The 20,536-nt window shown below is 43.1% G+C and overlaps 1 protein-coding gene across 1 annotated transcript in view; it reads left to right on the top strand.

Annotated features, from left to right (window-relative positions):
- Nucleotides 1–465: 465 nt before the first annotated feature.
- CWH43 (cell wall biogenesis 43 C-terminal homolog) overlaps nucleotides 466–20,536 on the top strand; it is a gene marked incomplete at both ends in the record, with an annotated part of 44,918 nt that continues 24,847 nt past the window's right edge. Inside the window, 10 exon segments of the mRNA XM_079710951.1 lie at nucleotides 466–480; nucleotides 484–508; nucleotides 2,147–2,338; nucleotides 6,632–6,752; nucleotides 7,127–7,281; nucleotides 9,646–9,847; nucleotides 13,055–13,130; nucleotides 14,692–14,797; nucleotides 15,839–15,971; nucleotides 18,303–18,452. Of these exon segments, the coding sequence (XP_079567077.1) occupies nucleotides 466–480; nucleotides 484–508; nucleotides 2,147–2,338; nucleotides 6,632–6,752; nucleotides 7,127–7,281; nucleotides 9,646–9,847; nucleotides 13,055–13,130; nucleotides 14,692–14,797; nucleotides 15,839–15,971; nucleotides 18,303–18,452 (1,175 nt within the window).

Genomic DNA, 20,536 nt, shown 5'->3' on the forward strand with positions numbered 1-20,536 from the left:
AGGCTCCCCGCCTGCGTCTAAGCCTTCCTCTCGCAACGCGCCCCTGGGCCTCGTTTAAAGGGCAACGCGGGTGCAGAGTTGCAATGATGCCGTCCTCTTGGGTGCTCGCAGCGCGCCATCCCCGGGGCCGCTCTGCCGGCGAGCCCGGCCACCTGGTTTCTTCTGGGCGGCAGGTCGGAGGCCCCCGGGTCCCGCTCGCTGCGCGGTGGCGTCGGCGGAGGCGGTGGCGCGGGACCGCAGGCCGCGCAGAGGCGGTGGGGCCGGGCGGGGGGTGCTGGATGGGACGGGGCGGTGGCAGCGGGCCCCACTCTCGCCTCGGCGCGGCTTGCGGGTCGGCGGGCGGCTGCAGGCTCGACGAGAGCCCGAGGCGTGGACGCCGACCCCGGAGGACTCGGCGGCCGGCGCGGTGCGGCGGGTGTGCGGGCCGCGCGGCTTCCCTCGGCGGCGCCGCTCCGGGCCTCGGCCATGCCCTCGCCGTGGTGAGAAGTGCTCCTGGAGAGCCTCCTGGGTAAGCCGAGGCCGCCCGCCGCGCATTCGCCGGTCCGCTCCCCCGGCCCTGCCCGGAGCCGCGGTGCTCGGCCGGGTTGGCTGAGCTCCCGGAGGGAGCAACGTGCGCTTGGTGCCCGGAATAGAGATGCTTATTGTCCCCTGGCAACTTCTGCTGCAGGAGGAATTGAGAGAGAGAGCTCCCACGCCACCCTGGTGTTGCGCCCAAGGGGCCCGACTTCTTCACCTGTCGGCCTTGAACCGCGAAGCTGGTACCAACCCCGAGTCCCCTCACCCGTGATCTTTAAGTTTAACTGAATAAATTTCAGCACCGAACTTTACCTTTCAGAAGGAAAGGGGCAACCGTTTCCCCCGGTAGCTGTAGGTGAGCACTCAGCGCGGTGGCTACCGCCTGGGTTGACCCCTCACAATTGGCCTTGGGTAGTGGCTGTACTTTTGAGTATTTGGTGGAAAACGTCGAATTCGAGTCCCATGTGCTCACTTAGCAGCTTTGCAAAAAGTCCCAAGAACAATTATTGTTGTAATAATGTCGGAGTTGTATGGTTGAAATCGGAATTCCCAGACAAATTCAGGAGATTGAATTTCAGAATTCAAGAGATTGCTAGCATCTCGCTGTTCACGATGAAGGGGAGGGGTGCCTTCCTAAGAACTTGATTTTCTGGGAGCTGGTAATGCTCGGGCTGGGGGGCGAGGCTCATTTTTTGGCCCAGTCTGTATCTCACAAGTACGCGATGTAAAGCGAATTACATTCAGTGAGTACCTAGGGTGCTAGGTACTGTGTGTACTTTATCTTTTTTAATCTTAATAACTCTGCGAGGTGGTTAAAAGTACTGCTTTTGGTGGTTAAGGGTGGTTTGGAACCAGACCGCTCGGTTTTAAGTTCACTCTGCCATTTGCCACTTTTGTGACCTTAGGCAACTACTTAACTTTCTGAGTCTAAGGAGTTTTTGTTGTTTGATTTTGCATTTGTAGGAGGGGAGTAGAAATAGTGTCAATTTCATAGGATGCGGAAGAAGGGAGAAGATGGGGTGAATACTTAGCACAGAGCCTAGCACATGGTAACTGCCCATTGGTTAATTATCATCATTGTAGAAGATTACACAGTCAGTAGTTGGCAGCTGTGAAAGTAACGTCAAATCTGGGTTTTCCACTACTCTGTCTCCTGAGGGTTAGGTTTAAAATAGTCTGCTCACAAGAAAATGATTATTTCCTAACTAACGTGCCTTTGGCTGTAGTCTGGAGTGGGAGGAAGGAGTTCTGCCGTTTGTTGCTCTTTTTGATTTTCACGATGTTTCTCATTAAAGAAGGGTCGATTTAGTTAAGGAAGTTTTATCAATCAGGGTCCTGACAGGAAACCAGATTTAACCTAGATGGTCCAAATGAAGAGCCTTTAATAAAGGGACTACCTACCTACGGGAGGTATGAACGAGGTTAAAGGGACAAGCAAGGGATGTTGAGCCATTCTCATTCTGGGCCTGACAGGAAAGGGGAGGAATTCTGTTACTGGAACCCAGTTAAGGCCAGGGTCATGAAGGAGGGCGGCCAGTCGGGAGGAGTTTTAGTGGAGGGAAGGGCTACTGTTTGAAACAATGAGAAAGTTACACTTTCTCTCTCTCTTAAAAACTTTTTTTTTCCCTAGGATATGTTTCTTGGTCTCTCTGCGATGGCCTGGGACCGATGATCTATTACTTTCCCCTGCAAACCCTAGAACTCACTGGGCTTGAAGCTTTTGCCATAGCATTTCTTTCTCCATTATTCCTCACAATTACTCCTATCTGGAAATTGGTTAACAAGAAGTGGATGGTAGCCCTGCTGCAGAAAATTACCGTTGGTAAGATTTAAAAGTGATTCCTTAAGTTTTTTTTTTAGTTAAAAATCAAGTGAAAATATGTAGACTGTTCTTTGAATGCTAAATGATTAAATAAAAAATAAAAGATTTCTCTTTCTCTTACTACTACCTTGAAGAGTTTTAGTAGAATTGGAAGTCTAGACCAAGAGTCAGCATATTTACATGTTTAACTTTTCCGTCATTTTGGAAGGGATTAAGGATCACTGAGATGAAGAGGGGAAAGATACCTTGGAGAGCAGCTTAACTCTTGAACATTTTTTTTTTTGCGGTACGCGGGCCTCTCACTGTTGTGGCCTCTCCCGCTGCGGACCACAGGCTCCGGATGCGCAGGCTCAGCGGCCATGGCTCACGGGCCCAGCCGCTCCGCGGCATGAGGGATCCTCCGGGACCGGGGCACGAACCGTGTCCCCTGCATCGGCAGGCGGACTCCCAACCACTGCGCCACCAGGGAAGCCCTTGAACATATTTTTGTTCTTTTTTCCAACTATGACATGAAACTCTGAAGCCATTAAAAAATTGTTAAATGATACTGCCTAAAAATATGAAAATTATGCATGATGAACACCGTATTAAGCAAAGTCAATCAATAGATTAGGACAGCTATTGCAGCTCTTCCAGTCAGAGGGCTAATTTCATTAATATGTGGAGTTCTTACAAATCAATAATAAAAAAGGACCAATCGTTCAATAGAAGAGAAAGCTAAGGATATGATCAGTTTACTGGAAAGGAAATATAACTGGTTCTTAAAAAGATACTAAAATGTATAGAATACAAATCATACACACACATATATGCATAGACGGTCTCACATATCAGGTTGGCAAAGAACAAACTCTGACAACACTGTTGTAAGCGTGAGAAAGCAGGCACTTACGCGTTGCTGGCGGAGCTGTAAAGTGTCACAACTTCTGCAAAGGATCAGTTAGCATTGTTTATCAAAAGGACAAATATGTATCTTTCACTCAGCAATCCCACTTCTGGGATTATATCCTATAGATAAACTCACATATGCGTAAAATGATAAAAATAAAAGGTTCTTTAATCATTGCAGCAATGTTTATAATAATAATGTTAGAAACAACCTATATGTCATCTATATGGGATAGGTTAGGTTAAATGAGTTATGGTTATAAAACTTGGAGTACTATAGAATACTATGCAGCTATATTAAAGAATGAGAACATTTCTGTAAGGAAATGGAATGTTCTTCAAAATATGTTGTTAAGTGGGAAAAAAGAAGCACTAAACAGTATGTGCAGAATACTAGCATTTGTGTAAAATAGGTTAGATGAAAATATATTTAATAATTAATTGGAAATGCATTAAATAGGTCTAGAAGCATTTTTTTAAAACCTGATACCATTTTAGTTGCTTCCAAGGTGAAAAATTTGCTCCTAGACATAGGTATGAAAGGGTAACCTTGCACTGCATACCTTTTGTAGCTTTTGAATTCTGAATTTCAGTACATCACATTGCCAAAACCCAGCAATTAGAAAATGTACACTTACTATCAAACACTTGAGGTTATTAACATTAATAAATATTGAGAGACCTTGGAGAAGTACTGGTAGTAAAAAAAAGTAAGGTGAGGTCATGGAGAAAAGGTTTTAAAAAACAAAAACACCGGACTCCAGTCTGGTGGAATCTGTAGCTGAAAAGTCTGCCTGTCATGCCCTTCTGCTATAACACAGTTGGTTTCTCTGATTTTTCCAAGTGGCATTTGTTCTTGAACCACACTGTGTATATCTTCTGTCTAGGAACAGTCACTTGACTTTTTCAGAAACAGTGACAGGAATCACTAGGGAATTGCCTTCTGTTTTTCTGTGCATCAGTCCCTGAAGAAGGCAGAATGTGGTTAGTGAGTGTAGTGAGTTATGTGGTTACCCACAAAGGTCTAGAGCTCAGAAATAGCAGTGGTCAAGACCACTGGAAAATGCATCCTTTTAAAAGATGATGTCTAGGGTTTCCCTGGTGGCGCAGTGGTTGAGAGTCCGCCTGCCGATGCAGGGGACATGGGTTCATGCCCTGGTCTGGGAAGATCCGACATGCTCCAGAGCGGCTGGGCCCATGAGCCATGGCCGCTGAGCCTGCGCGTCCGGAGCCTGTGCTCCGCAACGGGAGAGGCCACAACAGTGACAGGCCCACGTACCGCAAAAAATAAATAAGTAAGTAAGTAAGTAAAAGATGATGTCTATAGGAATGAAATAACCATGAAATTTTCAGCTCTAGAAATAATAGAAATGAAACTTTCTTCTTTTTGAGTATATATAGTAACTGAGTTAAGCTGGCCTTGGCTTACAGAATCCTTCTATGAATGATGATGGCCTCATCACACTCCTTGGTTGGCTTTATGAGAGGGATCTCCTCAGTGGCCCTTTTTTGCTGCCTTTGCTCAATGCTGCCTGTGGCAGCTTTACCTACAAAGCCACCCACTGAACAGTTACTGGGACAGTTTTTTATTTTTGAGTCCAGTTCTGGCCCAGGAACTTCTGGAGGCTATAATTTAATAGTAAATAATTTGACAGCGGGTATGGTATTTGAGATGCTTCTTGTTGCTCCCCTTTCATCTGCTTCTTCCCTGAAAACCCATCACCTTGAGTAGAGGTAGAATTGTATTTGAGAGAGGGGAGTGGGTAGGAAAGTGACTCAGAGTTGAGGATGAAGAAACCAGTTTTTGTCAGATGCTCTTCCAGGTAGCCATTGAGCCTTGTTGATGCTAAAGAGAGGGTGAAGTAAGCCATGATTTGCCTTAAAACTCCCTTTTCAGATGCTTCTTAAGGAAACGAAACAACTTTGTTTTTACAGAGTCCTAAGGCATTCTTACATAACTACAAAGAAGATCTGAGTGTTCCGTGCTATCTCATTGCTGACACCTCAGATATTTTAGGTTGATTACTATGTAGTTAACTATTAAACTAGTTCATACTACCAGTGATTTAGGTTATTTTTGACCTTAAATATCTTGACCCACTAAAATGGCTATGTTCAAAAACATAGACAATAAGTGTTGACAAGGATACGAAGAAATTGAAACCCTCACACACTGCTGGTGGAAATGTAAAATGGTGCAGCTGAGTTGGAAAACAGTTTGGCTGTTCCTCAAGGTGTTAAACATAGTTGTCATATGACCCAACACCTCCACTCCTTGGTATAGACCCAAGAAAACTGGAAACATATGTTCACATAAGACCTGGTACACAGATGTTCATAACAGCATTATTCATAGTAGCCAAAAAGTAGAAACAACCCAGATGCCCATCAACTGATGAATGGATAAACAAAAGGCAGTATATCCATGCCATGGGATATTATTTAGCCATAAAAAGGAATGAAGCACTGATACATGGTACTACATGCATGGACCTTTTTAAAAAAAGATTTTATTGAAGTTTCATTGGTTTACACTGTCATGTTGGTTTCAGGTATACAGACAGTGATTCAGTTTTGTATATAATATAATATATTTTTCAGATTCTTTTTCCCTATAGGTTATTACAAAATACTGAGAATAGTTCCCAGTGCTATACAGTAGGTCCTTGTTGGTTATCTATTTTATATATAGTAATGTGTATATGTTAATCCCAACCTCCTAATTGTCCCCCCTGCTTACTTTTCCCATCGGTAACCATAAGTTTGTTTTCTATGTCTGTGAATCTCTTTCTCTTTTGCAAATAAGTTCATTTGTATCTTTTTTTTTTCTTTTGTAAGATTCCACATATAAGTGGTATCATATATTTGTCTTTCTCCGTTTGGCTTACTTCACTTAGTATGAAAGTCTCTAGGCCCATCAACATGGATGAACCTTGAAAACATTATGCTAAGTGAAAAAAAACCAGTCACAGAAGGCTGCATATTTTATGATTTCATTTATATGAAATGTCCAGAATAGGAAAAATCCATACAGATAGGAAGTAGAGAAGTGATTGCCGGGGGCTGGGGGTCGGGGTTGGGGGGGAAGAGGAGGAAAGGGAGGGACTGCTAATGGGCACAGGTTTCCTGGGGTGATGAAATGGTCTGGAATTAGATAGTGGTAAGAGTTGCACAACTTTGTGAATGTATTAAGAACAATTGAATCATACACTTTAGCAGAGTGAACTTATGGCATGAATGATATCTCAATAAAAATTTTCAAAAAGATTTATGCACGCAGATAATTATATATTAATTCTACCTTCCCAAGTGTCACCATGGTATCAGACACAGCAGTTATCAAATGCAGATCATCGAATACCAATGCATGATTGCCAGAAATGTTTAGCTCTCCTTAATTTGCAGGCAGCATAGCCTCCTTCCAGGCTCCAAATGCCAAACTTCAGCTTGTGGTTCTCGCGCTCGGTCTGTCTTCCTCACTGGTAGTGCAAGCCGTGACATGGTGGACAGGAAGTGGTTTGCACAGGTATGGTTCATATCTTGTGCCTACAGACAAATAAATGTGGTCAATTACCAAAGGGAAGGTTGGGACCAGGAACTGCAAGAATTGTATTTACCTTGCACAAGGCCTTGTAGAAGTCTCACTTTTCTCCTTTTCACAAAATCGGGATGTGAATATTTGCTGTCAGTCTCAATAACGTTGTGAGAATGAAGGCACTATAACAAGTTGCCTAGGTAACGGGCTATACAAAGGCTAAGTCATGTGCCAACAAGGCTAAGTCATGTAGATTACCAACAAGACTACCTCATATACTCCTTCTATGACACTGTGAAATTCACAATGGACATAGTATGTTGAAACCACATAAAAAGTTGTTAAAAATACTTCTGTGCTTACAGGTACTTCAGAATCTGGGGATTCATTTTAGGACAGATTCTTCTTGTTGTTCTCCGCATTTGGTACACTTCACTGAACCCAGTCTGGACTTATCAGATGTCCAACAGAGTGATACTGACATTAAGTACCATCGCCACACTTGATCGCATTTACACAGGTAAGTGTAGGCCCAGTTTATTTAGGGATTTTCTCTTTCTTATCTGAATGTAACACATCTTGGAAAGATAAAACTAGTCTTTCTGCACTCTATCTCCATTTCTACTTTTTCTCCCTCTGCAAGAGTAGCCGGCACAGGTAGTGGACTGTTATCTAATCAGAAGGCACCTTTTCCTCACCAGCATAGAGGGTGACAATAGCAATCCGTCTCTGGCTTGTCTCAGTGTGGAGTGCGAGAGTAGACCCAGGCCTCATACTCCCTGATGGCTTTCAGCTCTGTCTTCCTCCTCTTTCCCTCTGGACAGGACTTTCCAGAACAAGGACTGTGGGAACTGCATGGGTTTGTTTGGGTTTTTTTTGGTTTGTTTGTTTTTTGCTTTTGTTCCCACCCTGCCCCGGGCCCAACTCTGAAGATATTTAAGCTCCAAATATGAAATTTAGAAAGAAAGGAAATCCTACATATTCATACCACCTTTCAGATCACCTGTCTGGAGCTGACAAACAAACTTGGACATTTGCTTCACATGCTAACTCGAGACTCTTCTGAAAAGAAGGGACAAGTGTTACTAGATTCTACATAACTTGCTCCTGGCTTTGTGTGTAACTCTCAGTGAGTTGCTGTTCAAGGAGAAATTTCACAGATTAATGGAAGTTTAGAGGGTTTGGCTCACCATGAACAAAGGTCTTGTATAATTCCCCCTTGGCCCCAATTTTGGCATGAAGTGGGGTTAGTGAGAACAAGGGAACATCATGCACGTAAATTGGTCGAGGGACATTGACATTAATTAGAACATTTAGAACTCAGTCTAGTGCCCTAGTATATGTTTTGTTTGTTTTTTTCGGTACACGGGCCTCTCACTGCTGTGGCCTCTCTTGCTGTAGAGCACAGGCTCCGGATGCACAGGCCCAGCGGCCATGGCTCATGGGCCCAGCTGCTCCGCGGCATGTGGGATCTTCCCGGACCAGGGCACGAACCCGTGTCCCCTGCATCGGCAGGCGGACTCTCAACCACTGTGCCACCAGGGAAGCCCCGCTAGTATATGTTTTATATTTCATAAATCGCTAACATGAAGTAGAAACTCAGGCAGCAAATTTCACAGGTACAGCCTGATAAGGATCTGGATTCAGGGTATCGCTTACATTTCCCGACTGGAGTTTTCTTCTTTCTCACCTCTGTTTTAAATTTATGTGACCCAGTTGTTGGTCCCTTCCCGTTTTTGCACTTTGCCCCATTTACAAAACTTGACTCCCCACCAGCTTCCGCAGGCTGTCTGATCATCCCAGGCATTTTTTGGGGTAGCTTTATTGAAGATTTGCTGGGTCTTGGGGGAGGGTCACCCACCATAGTATGAAGCAGTGTTAATCAGCAAATTCAGCTTAGGCTTCTCTCTTCTCCAAAGATTGTCTCCTAGCCTCCAGCCCCTGGCCTCCTTCCGTCTTCACATCTTCTCTCCCTCATCCCTGTAGCTTTCAGCTCTGCTTCTCCTTCCCCTCACTCCTTTATTGGCAGAATGGCTTTCTTCCTCTTTGTGAAATCGGCCTGTCACCCTCACAGGCAGACCCGGAGTTTTCTTTCTATTCTGGAGAGGGCTTCTCAGTGTCATGAAGCATCTACCCAGCAGGCTCTCTGTTCCTACAAAGAAATTCTCCTGCCAGCATTTTCTCCAGTTGTTACATTTCTGTATGTGAAGTCATTAATGCAACAAACTGAGACCTCGTGGTTAAACAGTCCCAGGAAGTATAGTATAGTAAAGTACACAGGTGCTGCCTAAGTTCTCTTTACCAGCTGTATGATCTTGGGCAAGTTACTTGTTTTCTCTGGGCCTCAGTTTTTTAATATGTGAAATGGGATTAGTAATGGAGCCTATCTCGTAAAGTGGTTGTGAAAATTAAATGAGTTCATGTAAAGGGCTGGACATAGGGCCTGGCCCATGGTAACTGCTCAGGCGATGCACTGTTATCACTCCGGGGACACAGAGGGTTAGATGAGAGCCCTGTTCTTCTGGGGAGAAGCAGCCTGGTATTCTGATAGTGTTCCACTCAAGGTGGATTGCATTTGTTCCCTGAACATACCTTTCACTTTTCGTACATATATTTTAGCTCATACTGTTTATTTCACTTTAATGAAGTAAATAAATTTCTGCATTTTCATTTGTCAAATTCCAAAATGATTTGTTCTCCCTAAATCGTTCCCGATCTAGCCTGCCTGAAATAACCTCTCCCACTGACTATCTCCCAGCACATTCTGCTTTGGACTGGGTCTCATCTCCTCTTCTGAAGTAAGCTCCTTGAAGCCAGGTACCATTCTGTTAAATATAGAGGGTAAATTTCCATGTAACTGATCCTTTTCCATTTTTCATTCTAGATGGTGCCTGCTGTAGACCTGAGGGGAATAAGTCTGGTGAGGCAGCCAGGGTGATGGCTTCTAGACTGAACTGGTTGTTGGCAGGGGCTGCCTTTGGCAGTCTCATGTTCCTTACCCACTGGATTTTTGGAGAAGTCTCTCTTGTTTCCAGATGGGCAGTGAGTGGGCATCCCCATCCAGGGCCAGATCCTAACCCATTTGGGTGAGTTTGGGTTTGGAAGCAATCCAGAAATTGGCTAGTATTGTTGAAGAAATTCCTCCTCTGTTTGAGCAGCTAGATCTGCACCAGCCAGATGTTTCATATTCCTCTTTCCCTAGATGTCAGAAACATTGCAGGACATTACTACAGTAGGACAGTACTGGATCTACTCTGGAGATGATGGAGCTGGAGGGGTATTTGCCCCAGCGCTGAAGGATTGCTGGGAGGTAGATGAGGGATGGCTGAGGATTGTGCACAGCTAAGTGAGAGGTCCTGGGAGCTCCTGCGTGGGCACGCTGAGGAATTCCTGCCAAGAAGAGCATTCTCAGTGGCAGGGAAAGCATGGCATTCCTCCAGATCCCCCTATTATAGTTTTGGGCACTGGGTAGGACGAGACCAGAGGGCCTTGATGAGAGACGGTGTTGGCAGCAAGGCAGAGAGCTTTAATGTCTGCAAAGGAGGGAAGCCTGGGGGAGCTCTGCATCCTCTGTACTTTGGGACTTGTTCCAGCCATGGGGCTCCCAAGGAGTTAGCAGTCTTGAGCTTAAGTGCTGGTTCCTGTGCTTGGTCCTCACTGACCCTCTCTCTACTCTTCCTGACACCTCTTTTCTCCCATGGCCAGGTCCAGCCTTTCACGTAAAAAGATGGAAGAAACCCTTAAAACATCTGCCTCAGATGTCTGTTTTCTCCTAAAGCACTGAAATTCCCACATATGGAGACACACTGGCTCTTTCCCCAGAGGATGTCTGGGCACATCCCACAGTTGTCTCACATGCAGTGTGTCCAAGTCTGACTCAGTAGTTTTCACTACCCAGACATGTCCTTCCTTCTCCGGGCCTTGGTTTACTCTGTCTATCCCTCTACTGTTTAAGCTGGAAACCAGGAGTCATCTTAGAATTGTGTGTCTTCCTCATTTTCTGCATCTCACTTGGTACTAAGTCCAGTCGATTCTACTACTTATCTTAAAGCATCTATCCCTCCCTCGCCATCCCCCACCATATCTCCTTAGTGGATCCTCCCATCTTTCATCAGGCTACTGCTCTGGTCTTCTAATGGCCTCTCTGCAGTGTGGCCATCTCCACACTGAGAGTGAGATCTCTAAAATATACACCTGACTCCATCACTCTTTTGCTTAAAACCTTTCAGCAGTTTTTCTCCCTCAAACCAGGTCATATGAGACAGGATCTGCACCCTCACCCTCACTTAATTTTTTTTTTTTTTTTTTTTTTTTGTGGTATGCGGGCCTCTCACTGTTGTGGCCTCTCCCATTGTGGAGCACAGACTCCAGACGTGCAGCCTCAGCGGCCATGGCTCACGGGCCCAGCCGCTCCGCGGCATGTGGGATCTTCCCGGACTGGGGCGCAAACCCATGTCCCCTGCATTGGCAGGAGGACTCTCAACCACTGCGCCACCAGGGGAGCCCCATTCTGTGGTTTTTGATGAATGTATAATGATATATATCCACCATTATAATATGTGGCATAGTGTCACTGCCTTAAAAATCCTCTGTGCTCTGCCTGTTCATCCCTCCCTCCCCCTGCCAATGGCAATGACTGTCTGCTTTATAAAAAAAAAATTAATAGATTTTATTTTTCAGAGCAGTTTTAGGTTTACAGACAAATTGAGCAGAAAGTGTGGAGTTCCCATATATTGGCTCACACTCCCACCTCCTCAGTTTCCACCATTATTAACATCTTGCATTATTGTGGTGCATTTGTTACAATTGATGAGCCAATATTGATACATTATTATTCACTGAAGTCCACAGTTTATATTAGTGTTCACTCTTTTTTATGTGTTCTGTGGGTTTTGACAAATGTATAATGACATCCACTATACAGTATCATACAGAATAGTTTCACTGTCGTAAACATGGTAATGTGATCAACCAATTCATCCTTCCCTCCTTCCTCCAGACCCTGGCAACCACTGATCTCCTTACTGTCTCCATTGTTTGATTTTACTAGAATGTCAATCTTTGTCTTTTAACTTGAAACGTAATTTATTTTTGTTGTGATTTCCCTTGTGTTATGATTTATTTCCATACTCTTACTTTGCTTTTGCTTTTTCTACTTTCTCTAGGTGTATTTTTCCTCTTTTTTCTTCTTGCTTTTGCATTGATTGGGTTTTCTTTTTCCTTTTCTCTTATCCTTCTCCTCTCTACTCCTCTTTCTAGGTTGGAAATTATACCTTCAATTTCTTTTTTTCAGTAGTTGGTTATTTTTTTCTCAGAACATTAAAGATAGTATTCCCCTATCATCTGACTTCCATTTTTTACTTTTGAGAAGGAATAACTAGAATCTTTGCTCTTTTGAAGATACAGTGGCTTTTCTCTCTGGAAGCATTTAAGATTTTTCTTTGTTTCGGTGTTCTGAGTTTCACTGTAATACATCTGGATGTGGATCCAGCCCCTCCCTTACTTGCGAGTGTTTGGGCTTTTTGAATCTGAAGAGTCATGTTTTTTAATCAATTCTGGAAAATTCTCAGCATTATTTCTGCAAATATTACCTCTTTCCCATTCTTTCTCTTCTCTCCTTTTTTGACTCCAGTTAGATGTGTTGGATCTTCTTATTCTCTTCTTCATGTCCCTTAACCTCTTTCATATTCTCTACCTTTGTTTTTAAGCTGCCCCTTGTACTAATTCTCCATTAAGTTTTGTCTAATCTGCTTTTTATCTTGTCCATTGAGTTTCTAATTTTAATTGTTATAATTATTATATAATTTTTATTTCTAGAAGTCTATTTAATTTCTTTACAAATTTTCTTGCCCATTAATTTAATCTCATATTTCTTAGATATCCAATTGAATATCCTCTTTTATTTTTCTAAACATGTTAAGCATGCTTATTTTATATTCAGTTCTAAAATTTTTAATATCTGAAGTATTTTGCGTTTGATTCAGCAGGGTGTTTTTGCTGTGGTTCCTGCTCACGGAGACTTGCTTTCTTGTATATTATTTCTGGTATATATTTGTGATTTATTTTTATTTTAGTTCATGGTTCTTGGAACATTTTAAGGAAAGCTTCTTTGAAACCTGAGTTTAAAGTATGGGTTATATATGCATGTCACACATGAAAATTAACCCAGGAACTAGACATTGCCCCTTTGCGTAAAATCTTGGCCAATAAATTCAATATTTTCATAAAGTTATTTTTTTAAAAAAGAAACTTAGTTTCTTCTAAACAATTATTTCTGGTTTCTGTTTGGTTTTGTGGCTGCTTGTCGGTGTGGGATTGTTGGGATTAGGACTACGGCATAAAACCTGTGAGAAGAAATTGGGAAAAGGGGTAAGTCATTAAAAGTTTTGATATAGAATTTTATATGATATACGGCCTACAAAGCACAGAAAGGAGTTCTGACTTTATTTTTCTTGCAGTGAAGCCACCAGAATATTTCAAGCAGGAGCATGAAGAAATATGATATATATTAACTTGGCTGCTCTGTGAAGAATGGATTGTAGAGTAGAAGCAGGGAGATAAGTTATGAGGCTTTTTCAGTTGTCCAGGAGAGAGACCCTGGAAGTTTGGATGGGAGCCGTGGCCCTGGAGTTGGAGAGGAGTGGATAGACTTAGAATATATTTTGAAAGTAAAGCTGATAGGAGTTGCTGATGGATTAGATGACACTGAATGAGAAGAAGGAAAGAATCAAGGATGACTTCTATGTTTTGGCTTGAGCAATTGGATGGAGGGTGGTGGCATTTACTGACGTGGGAATAACAGGTTTTGGATTGATGAGAGCCAGAGTTAATCATAGGTATGTAGTTACGTGAAAAGCTATAACTTGATGAATATAATCATGCCTCTCAAAGTCTCTCTTGATGGTTCTGTTCTCTTTATAGGACATTCAGTAAACTGAGTAATATTTCTTGCATAGAGATGCGATTCACACCTCACTGCTGCAGCACAATGAGCCGTTTAGGTTAAGTGGTGACCCTCCTATGCAAAGAGGTGGTGCTTACCCTTCTCTCAGCTTGAACTTGTATGTTCCACTTTGAGTTGTTTTTTTCAGTTGTGGTGATAGAGTTGGTCTAATCTGGCCATACTCTTTCACAGGATCCCTGTTGTTGATCCGTTGGTATTAGTTTGAAATAGATGGTTAGGGCTGGGCACTGCATTCTCTGCCTGGGCCCATGGGCTCAAAAGAGGACTCTTCAGAGGGTGCTGTGCTCCTGAACCTTGGCCTTGCCAGCGCAGTGGGGAGCAACACCGTGTATAATGCAGAGTTGACAGACCATTCTGTAAATATGGTAAAGGACTCTGTGTATCCCTCTGTGGTCTCATTCTCTGATATAAGGGTAACCCCTTCCTGCATATGCTTGTTATCATATTCATGCATTTCTTTGTATTGTTACTACACATGACACACCTCTATATGATATTGTATTTTTCCATCTAAATAACATCTGACATATATATTTTGCAACTTAATTTTTTATTTAAAATAATCCTGGTGAGATTCATCCATATGGAACTATGTAGCCCTAATTCATTTATTAGGGCTGTGTAGTATTCCATTTTATGTATGATTGTTTTTTTATTCATTTTCCTATTTTTCCTATTGAAACAACAGCCAGGTTGTTTCTAATTTTTTGCTTTTATAAACAGTGCTTATCAGAAATATCACTTTCCAAACATTCTTCCTAACTTTCAAGCCTAAGCTAGAAATTCACAGATTATAAAATACCTACTAGCAAATATCTCCTTATTATTATGCATTAGCTGTGGGCAGATGCCTAAAAAATATCCTTTGCTGAAATATGAATTTTGGTGGAAAGAGGTGGAGGAGAGTGCATCACTGAAACTGCCATTGTTCATTCATCCTAAATTATCATTAAAACAATTCCTCAGGCACCAGCCACAGAGGTCTCTGCCGCCATCTGGCCTTTCAGGTTTGGCTTTGACAATGAAGGATGGTCTAATTTAGAAAGATCAGCTCAACTGCTCAGTCAAACAGGTAAGTCTTACTGAAATTATTTCCAGGTTTTGAGAAACTCCTACTGTTTTGTTTATCTTGAGCAAGGAGGAGGGTTTGCTGGGTCATAAACTAATCTCTTAAAGAGGCTTTACTTTGGTGGGCGGCTACAGGAGGATTAAACTTCTGTAGCCACATCTGTGTTTGCTTGAGAGCAATTAATTCAGTTGATTCTGAACAAAGTCTCATACTGGGTATCTGCAGGAGAATCTTGTCATGCCTTTACTCTTGGAAATGCCCCTGCTGGTGGCTCCTGTCACTTGGGAACCCACTGTTGGGGACCAGAAAATTGTCAGATTAAAAGGCAGAATTGGTTGGAGTGATGCTCATTTGCAAAGCAAATTGCTTCCAAGAGCCTGAGGGCCAATTTTATTTGTTTCCATGCCCTGGGGTACTCATCTTTGGATGAAGCATCCTTTAAAATATGTGGGTGTGTTGTTCTTAGATCAACTACATGGAGAATGGAGCAAGAGACTTAAACGGCTAAACTGTTCTAGTTATTCCTAATGATAAGCAAGTCTCCTGAGAAATAGCTGAGGATCTGTATGATTCTAATGCCATTAAGAAATTTCTCTGGCCCTTAGTCCTTTGATTACAGGCCTCTGGGGCACATCTGACCAGGGTATCTGAATAAACTTACTTCTGTGTCAATACAATGGAGGTGTTTGCCCAGGAACAAAACACTACTGTATACTCTATTGTTTCTGAACATAAATTGGATATTTGAGAAAGGTATTAAGCTTATTTGAAATTTGGGGAACGATGTTAATATTTGAAAATTTAGAAAAGTTATGTTTTTATCCTTTCCTACATTTCCTCAAGGTGTCCCATGTTTTAATTACATTCTAAATATGGTAAAAAATTTTACAGCTCAGATTTGAACCAATTCACTTTAGTAACTTATTAGGAATTACTTTGGTTTTTGATTTATGAGTAAAGGCAGGGGATTAAAGAATCAAGTTTTACTAATTGTTTTTACATTGCTATGGTTAATCACCATGTGCATTTTTTTTTTCTGAACAGGTGCAGATTTCATAACAATTTTGGAGAGCGATGCTTCTAAGCCCATTGGGAACAATGACCTGACCATGTGGTTAGGGGAGAAGCTGGGTTTCTATACTGACTTTGGTCCAAGAGCAAGGGATCACACTTGGGGGTGAGTGTCCCTTCGGAATTAATCCCAAACATATCCCTGAAAGACTAGGCAGCATGGGCTTGGAGTGAAAAGTTGATATTGTTATACCTTAGCCCTATGAATATGTCCCAGTGATGCCTCTTGGAGGATGAGGAGGTGCTGAAGATATGCATATTCCATCCTGTTTTAATGGTTTCCCTTTTGCTGGGTACTTTCAATTCTTCACTCTTATAAACCATTTAGTGTAGGAACTGAGGTTACAGCACTAAACGTGTCTGTCCTGGATGCTGTCCTCATGGAGCTTACATTATAGTGTGAAGAGACGGAAAATAATCATGGACACACAGAAATAAATAATTTGAGACAATGGTAAGTGCTGTGTAGAAAAGGAGAGCGGCTGGGTGGGCGGGGCAGCAGGGGATGCTGCTGTAGGTAGTGTGGTCAGGAAGGTCTCTCTGCTGACCTCATGATGAGGACCCAGGACCCGCTGTGGGAGGAGCCAGTGTAAAGACTTGAGGCCAGGTCAGTCTTGGTGTGCCGGAGCACAGGGTTTGAGGGGGAACTAGTAAGAAAGGAGGTCAAAGGTGGGCCCCTGATCTTACAGGGTCCCATAAGCCATGCTTAGCACTGATTTAATTCAGTTTTTAAAAAAATAAATTTATTTATTTAATTTTATTTATTTTTGGCTGTGTTGGGTCCTTGTTGCTGCGTGCGGGCTTTTCTCTAGTTGCGGCGAGCTGGGGCTACTCTTCGTTGTGGTGCGTGGGCTACTCATTGCAGTGGCTTCTCTTGCTGCGGAGCACGGGCTCTAAGCACGTGGGCTGCAGTAGTTGTGGCTCATGGGCTCTAGTTGTGGCTCACGGGCTCTAGAGCGCAGGCTCAGTAGTTGTGGCGCACGGGCTTAGTTGCTCCGTGGCACATGGGATCTTCCCAGACCAGGGCTCGAACCCATGTCCCCTGCATTGGCAGGCGGATTCTTAACCACTGCACCACCACGGAAGCCCTTTAATTCAGTTTTGATAGGAAACCACTGGAGGATTGTAAACACGGGAGCAATCTGATCTGATTTACATTTTTGAAAGATCATTCCGGCTGTTCCTAGAGAAACAGATGGTCAGGGGGCAGGAGTGGGAGCAGGGAGACAGGTGATGAGGTAGAGGCATTAGCACAGGTGAGAAATGACAGCGGGAGGTGTGGAGATGGAGAGAAGGGGGCAAACTCAGGAGCTATCTTGGAGCAGGGCTGACAGGACTTCCTGATGGTTTAGATATCGGGGCTGGAAGTGACAAGGATAGCACCAGGGTGTTTTTCCTGAGTCCCTGATAGGAGATGATGCCCTTTAATGGGACAGGAATGACCAGGTGAGCATCAGGATTGTGCTAAACTGAAGATGCCCCTGGACGGTCAAGTGACAGCCATAGGTGCTTGTGTGCAGCCTGGAGGGCCGAGTGGGACAGCACAGGCTGGGCATGTGCATTCAGGGATCATCACTGTAGGCATGGTTCTGTCAGAGGAACTTCAGGAGGAGGCCAGACAGTGTGCGCAGCCTGAGGTCTGAGCTCTGATCATCCTTTCCATATGTAGTTCTTTGACTTAGAGTGAGGCGGAACGGGTTTTCCTATCTTTATCGGACCATTTGTAATTTCTAATTTTGTAAATTGTTGCTCTGTGTCCTGGCTGGCAAGGTCGTACATTCTCAAATGCGTTGATTAATATTAGAATTGTTTATGCAGATAAGTTGCCAGAGTAACAGTGCTAGTAAAATGGAGTTTGTGTAGCCTAATTCTGCCCTTTTCGTGTTTCCACAGCACTTATTTTTGTTTTATTAATTAATTAATTTATTTTTGCTGCGTTGGGTCTTCGATTCTGTGCGAGGGCTTTCTCTAGTTGCGGCAAGCGGGGGCCACTCTTCATCGCGGTGCGCAGGCCTCTCACTATGGCAGCCTCTCTTGTTGCAGAGCACAGGCTCCAGACGCACAGGCTCAGTAATTGTGGCTCACGGGCCCAGTTGCTCCATGGCATGTGGGATCTTCCCAGACCAGGGCTCGAACCCATGTCCCCTGCATTGGCAGGCAGATCCTCAACTACTGCGCCACCAGGGAAGCCCTCCATAGCACTTATTAAACAGAGTTGATAGTGTTGTGCTTGGTGACACAGTGAGACGTGCTGAATAGCCCAGATGCAATGAACAGTCCAGCAGACTGCCCCATATCTCTCCGCCACATTATTGCTCAGTGCCCCTCAGTGGGATGCTTGAAGTGTGCGTATCCTTCTTGAACACATTCTTAGTCCCGTTTGCGTGACATGGTGGGACCAATAGTGACGCATGTGCTTCTTTCCATTCGAATACAGGATTATGGTTTTGTCAAGATACCGGATTGTGAAATCAAAGCATCACCTTCTTCCGTCACCAGAGGGCGAGATTGCACCAGCCATCACTCTGACTGTTAACATTTCCGACAAACTGGTGGATTTTGTTGTGACCCACTTTGGGAATCACGAGTGGGTTTCTTTGGTTTTTCTTGAAGTACACAAAGGCCAAGAAATATTATTAACACATTACTTTGACTTCCATGCATTGACCTTTCTTACTTTCTTCTTTTTTGTTTTTTCCAGAGTATTTTTCTCTGTGTTGCTGGTTTTAAAAATCAGGCATAGAGGGAGTTCCCTGGTGGCCTAGTGGTTAGGACTCTGGGCTTTCACTGCTGGGGCCCGGGTTCAATCCCTGGTCCAGGAACTGAGATCCCGCAAGCCGTGTGGCGTGCCCCCCACCCCCCCGCAAAAAAAAAGAAAAAGGAAAAAAAATCAGGCATAGAAACCTTTGAGATGCAGGCAGTCCTTAACAATGGTACAAGGCAGCATGATGGCCATGTTAGCCAGCAGTTACTGAGTAGGTGCTGTGCTAAGTGCATTATTGTATTTGATCTTCATTTTGTATAACGTTAGTACTATTATAGCCCCATTTTACAGATAAATAAACTAGACTGAAGGTTAGAAGACTTGTCCAATCTGGGTCACACAGCTAGGAATTAAATAGACCCAACTCAGAGCCTGCAAGTGCTTGAAACCACATGGTAAACCAGACTACAGAAAGATGAAATTCCCTTTTCCTACAGGATTACTCCAGTTGGAAGTACTGTTGAGATTTGAGGGTACTAAATAACATTTCTTTTTCCCTCATGTTTTCAGTCAACTGAGAGGTAGGCAGAGGAATCTGGCAGGAAGATCAAAATATCTCTTTTGATTCTGATAAACGTATTTGGACAACATGGCTTAAGTGTGTCCACATGGACCTGCTAATACATTCCCCCAACAATACATGATGCTGGCTCCCCCAAAGCAGCTGGCCTACCTGGCAGGGGCAGAGTCTGCCCTGTCAAACTCTAGCCTTAGTGGGGAAGATAACACAAGGAAACACCCGTTCTGCAAACCGGCAGGTTCCAGGGAGAAGAGTGAGGAAGTGTTTGAGACAAGCATGCCCAGTTTATTCTTACAAACTTAATTAATTACAAAAATCCTCCCAAGAAGTAAAGGGTGAGAGGGAGAGAGGCCAGAGATGATTTTCTAAGTCGGTTCCCTTCCAAGGAGACATGAAGAATGGGGAATGAATTTTATCCCCAAAGAATAACATTCACAACCAGTGACTTAGTACTGAATAAATCACGAATAATGCCAGCAATATGTTAAAGCAAAGATAAAAGTATATAATTTATACTCTACCATACTAAACATTCTCTAATAGTAATTGAAAACACAAATGTGAAGTGCTTAGCGCTATAAAATACAGCATATGGGCCCTGTCCACATTAATGACACAAGAGGCCACAGAGCTTTACAGTGACGTATAGAACATTAGAAAAACAACAAGCAAAATACGGGTAGCAGACATATTCGTTTTGTTTAGGTGAAACGGTATGACAGAACTCAACATTGTTGTACTGTAAGTTTCACGTAAGCAAAATGAGTATGTCTGCTACCCATATTTTCCTATTACTTCCCTTTTTCTCACAGTATTACATGGACCTGTGAAAGCGTACTTGACTGTTTTCTGAAATGTCAGAGCATAAGGAATATAAACCAACCATTCAAATGTAATTAATGTGAACTGTTGGCTAATCGGACTCTTGCTGGTCTTCTTAGAAATGGGAAGGGTGTTTGGAGGACGGATGGTAGAGACAGTCCACATCTCTGTAAAAAGATGTTTGAAGAAACGCCTTCTGTTTCTCCCAGCAATTTTCAGGTTGCAAGTATAGGCATTCAGAAATCATTCTTCGGACCTTAAATTGCACTTGAATTGGGTTTATCTTTTAAAAAATAGGCACTTTTGTGTTTAAAGGTTGCAAGGTCTCAACCTAAGAAACAGTTGAGTATACTGTATCCTGTTTTCCTTTGCTTTTTTTCCCCTGCCCCCTTTAACTCCCTCTGACCTCTAAAATGTGAAGAATAGACTTGTGAGGGAAGAGAAGACTAAAAGATAGCCCTCAAATTGTTTGGAAAAGAGGAGGGAAGGATTACCTTTTCTAACTTTCTATTAACGACTTATTTATTTATTTATTTATTTATATTAGTTTCTGCTTTATAACAAA

The sequence above is a fragment of the Hyperoodon ampullatus genome (assembly GCF_949752795.1).
Source record: "Hyperoodon ampullatus genome assembly, chromosome: 1".
Lineage (NCBI taxonomy): Eukaryota > Metazoa > Chordata > Mammalia > Artiodactyla > Ziphiidae > Hyperoodon > Hyperoodon ampullatus.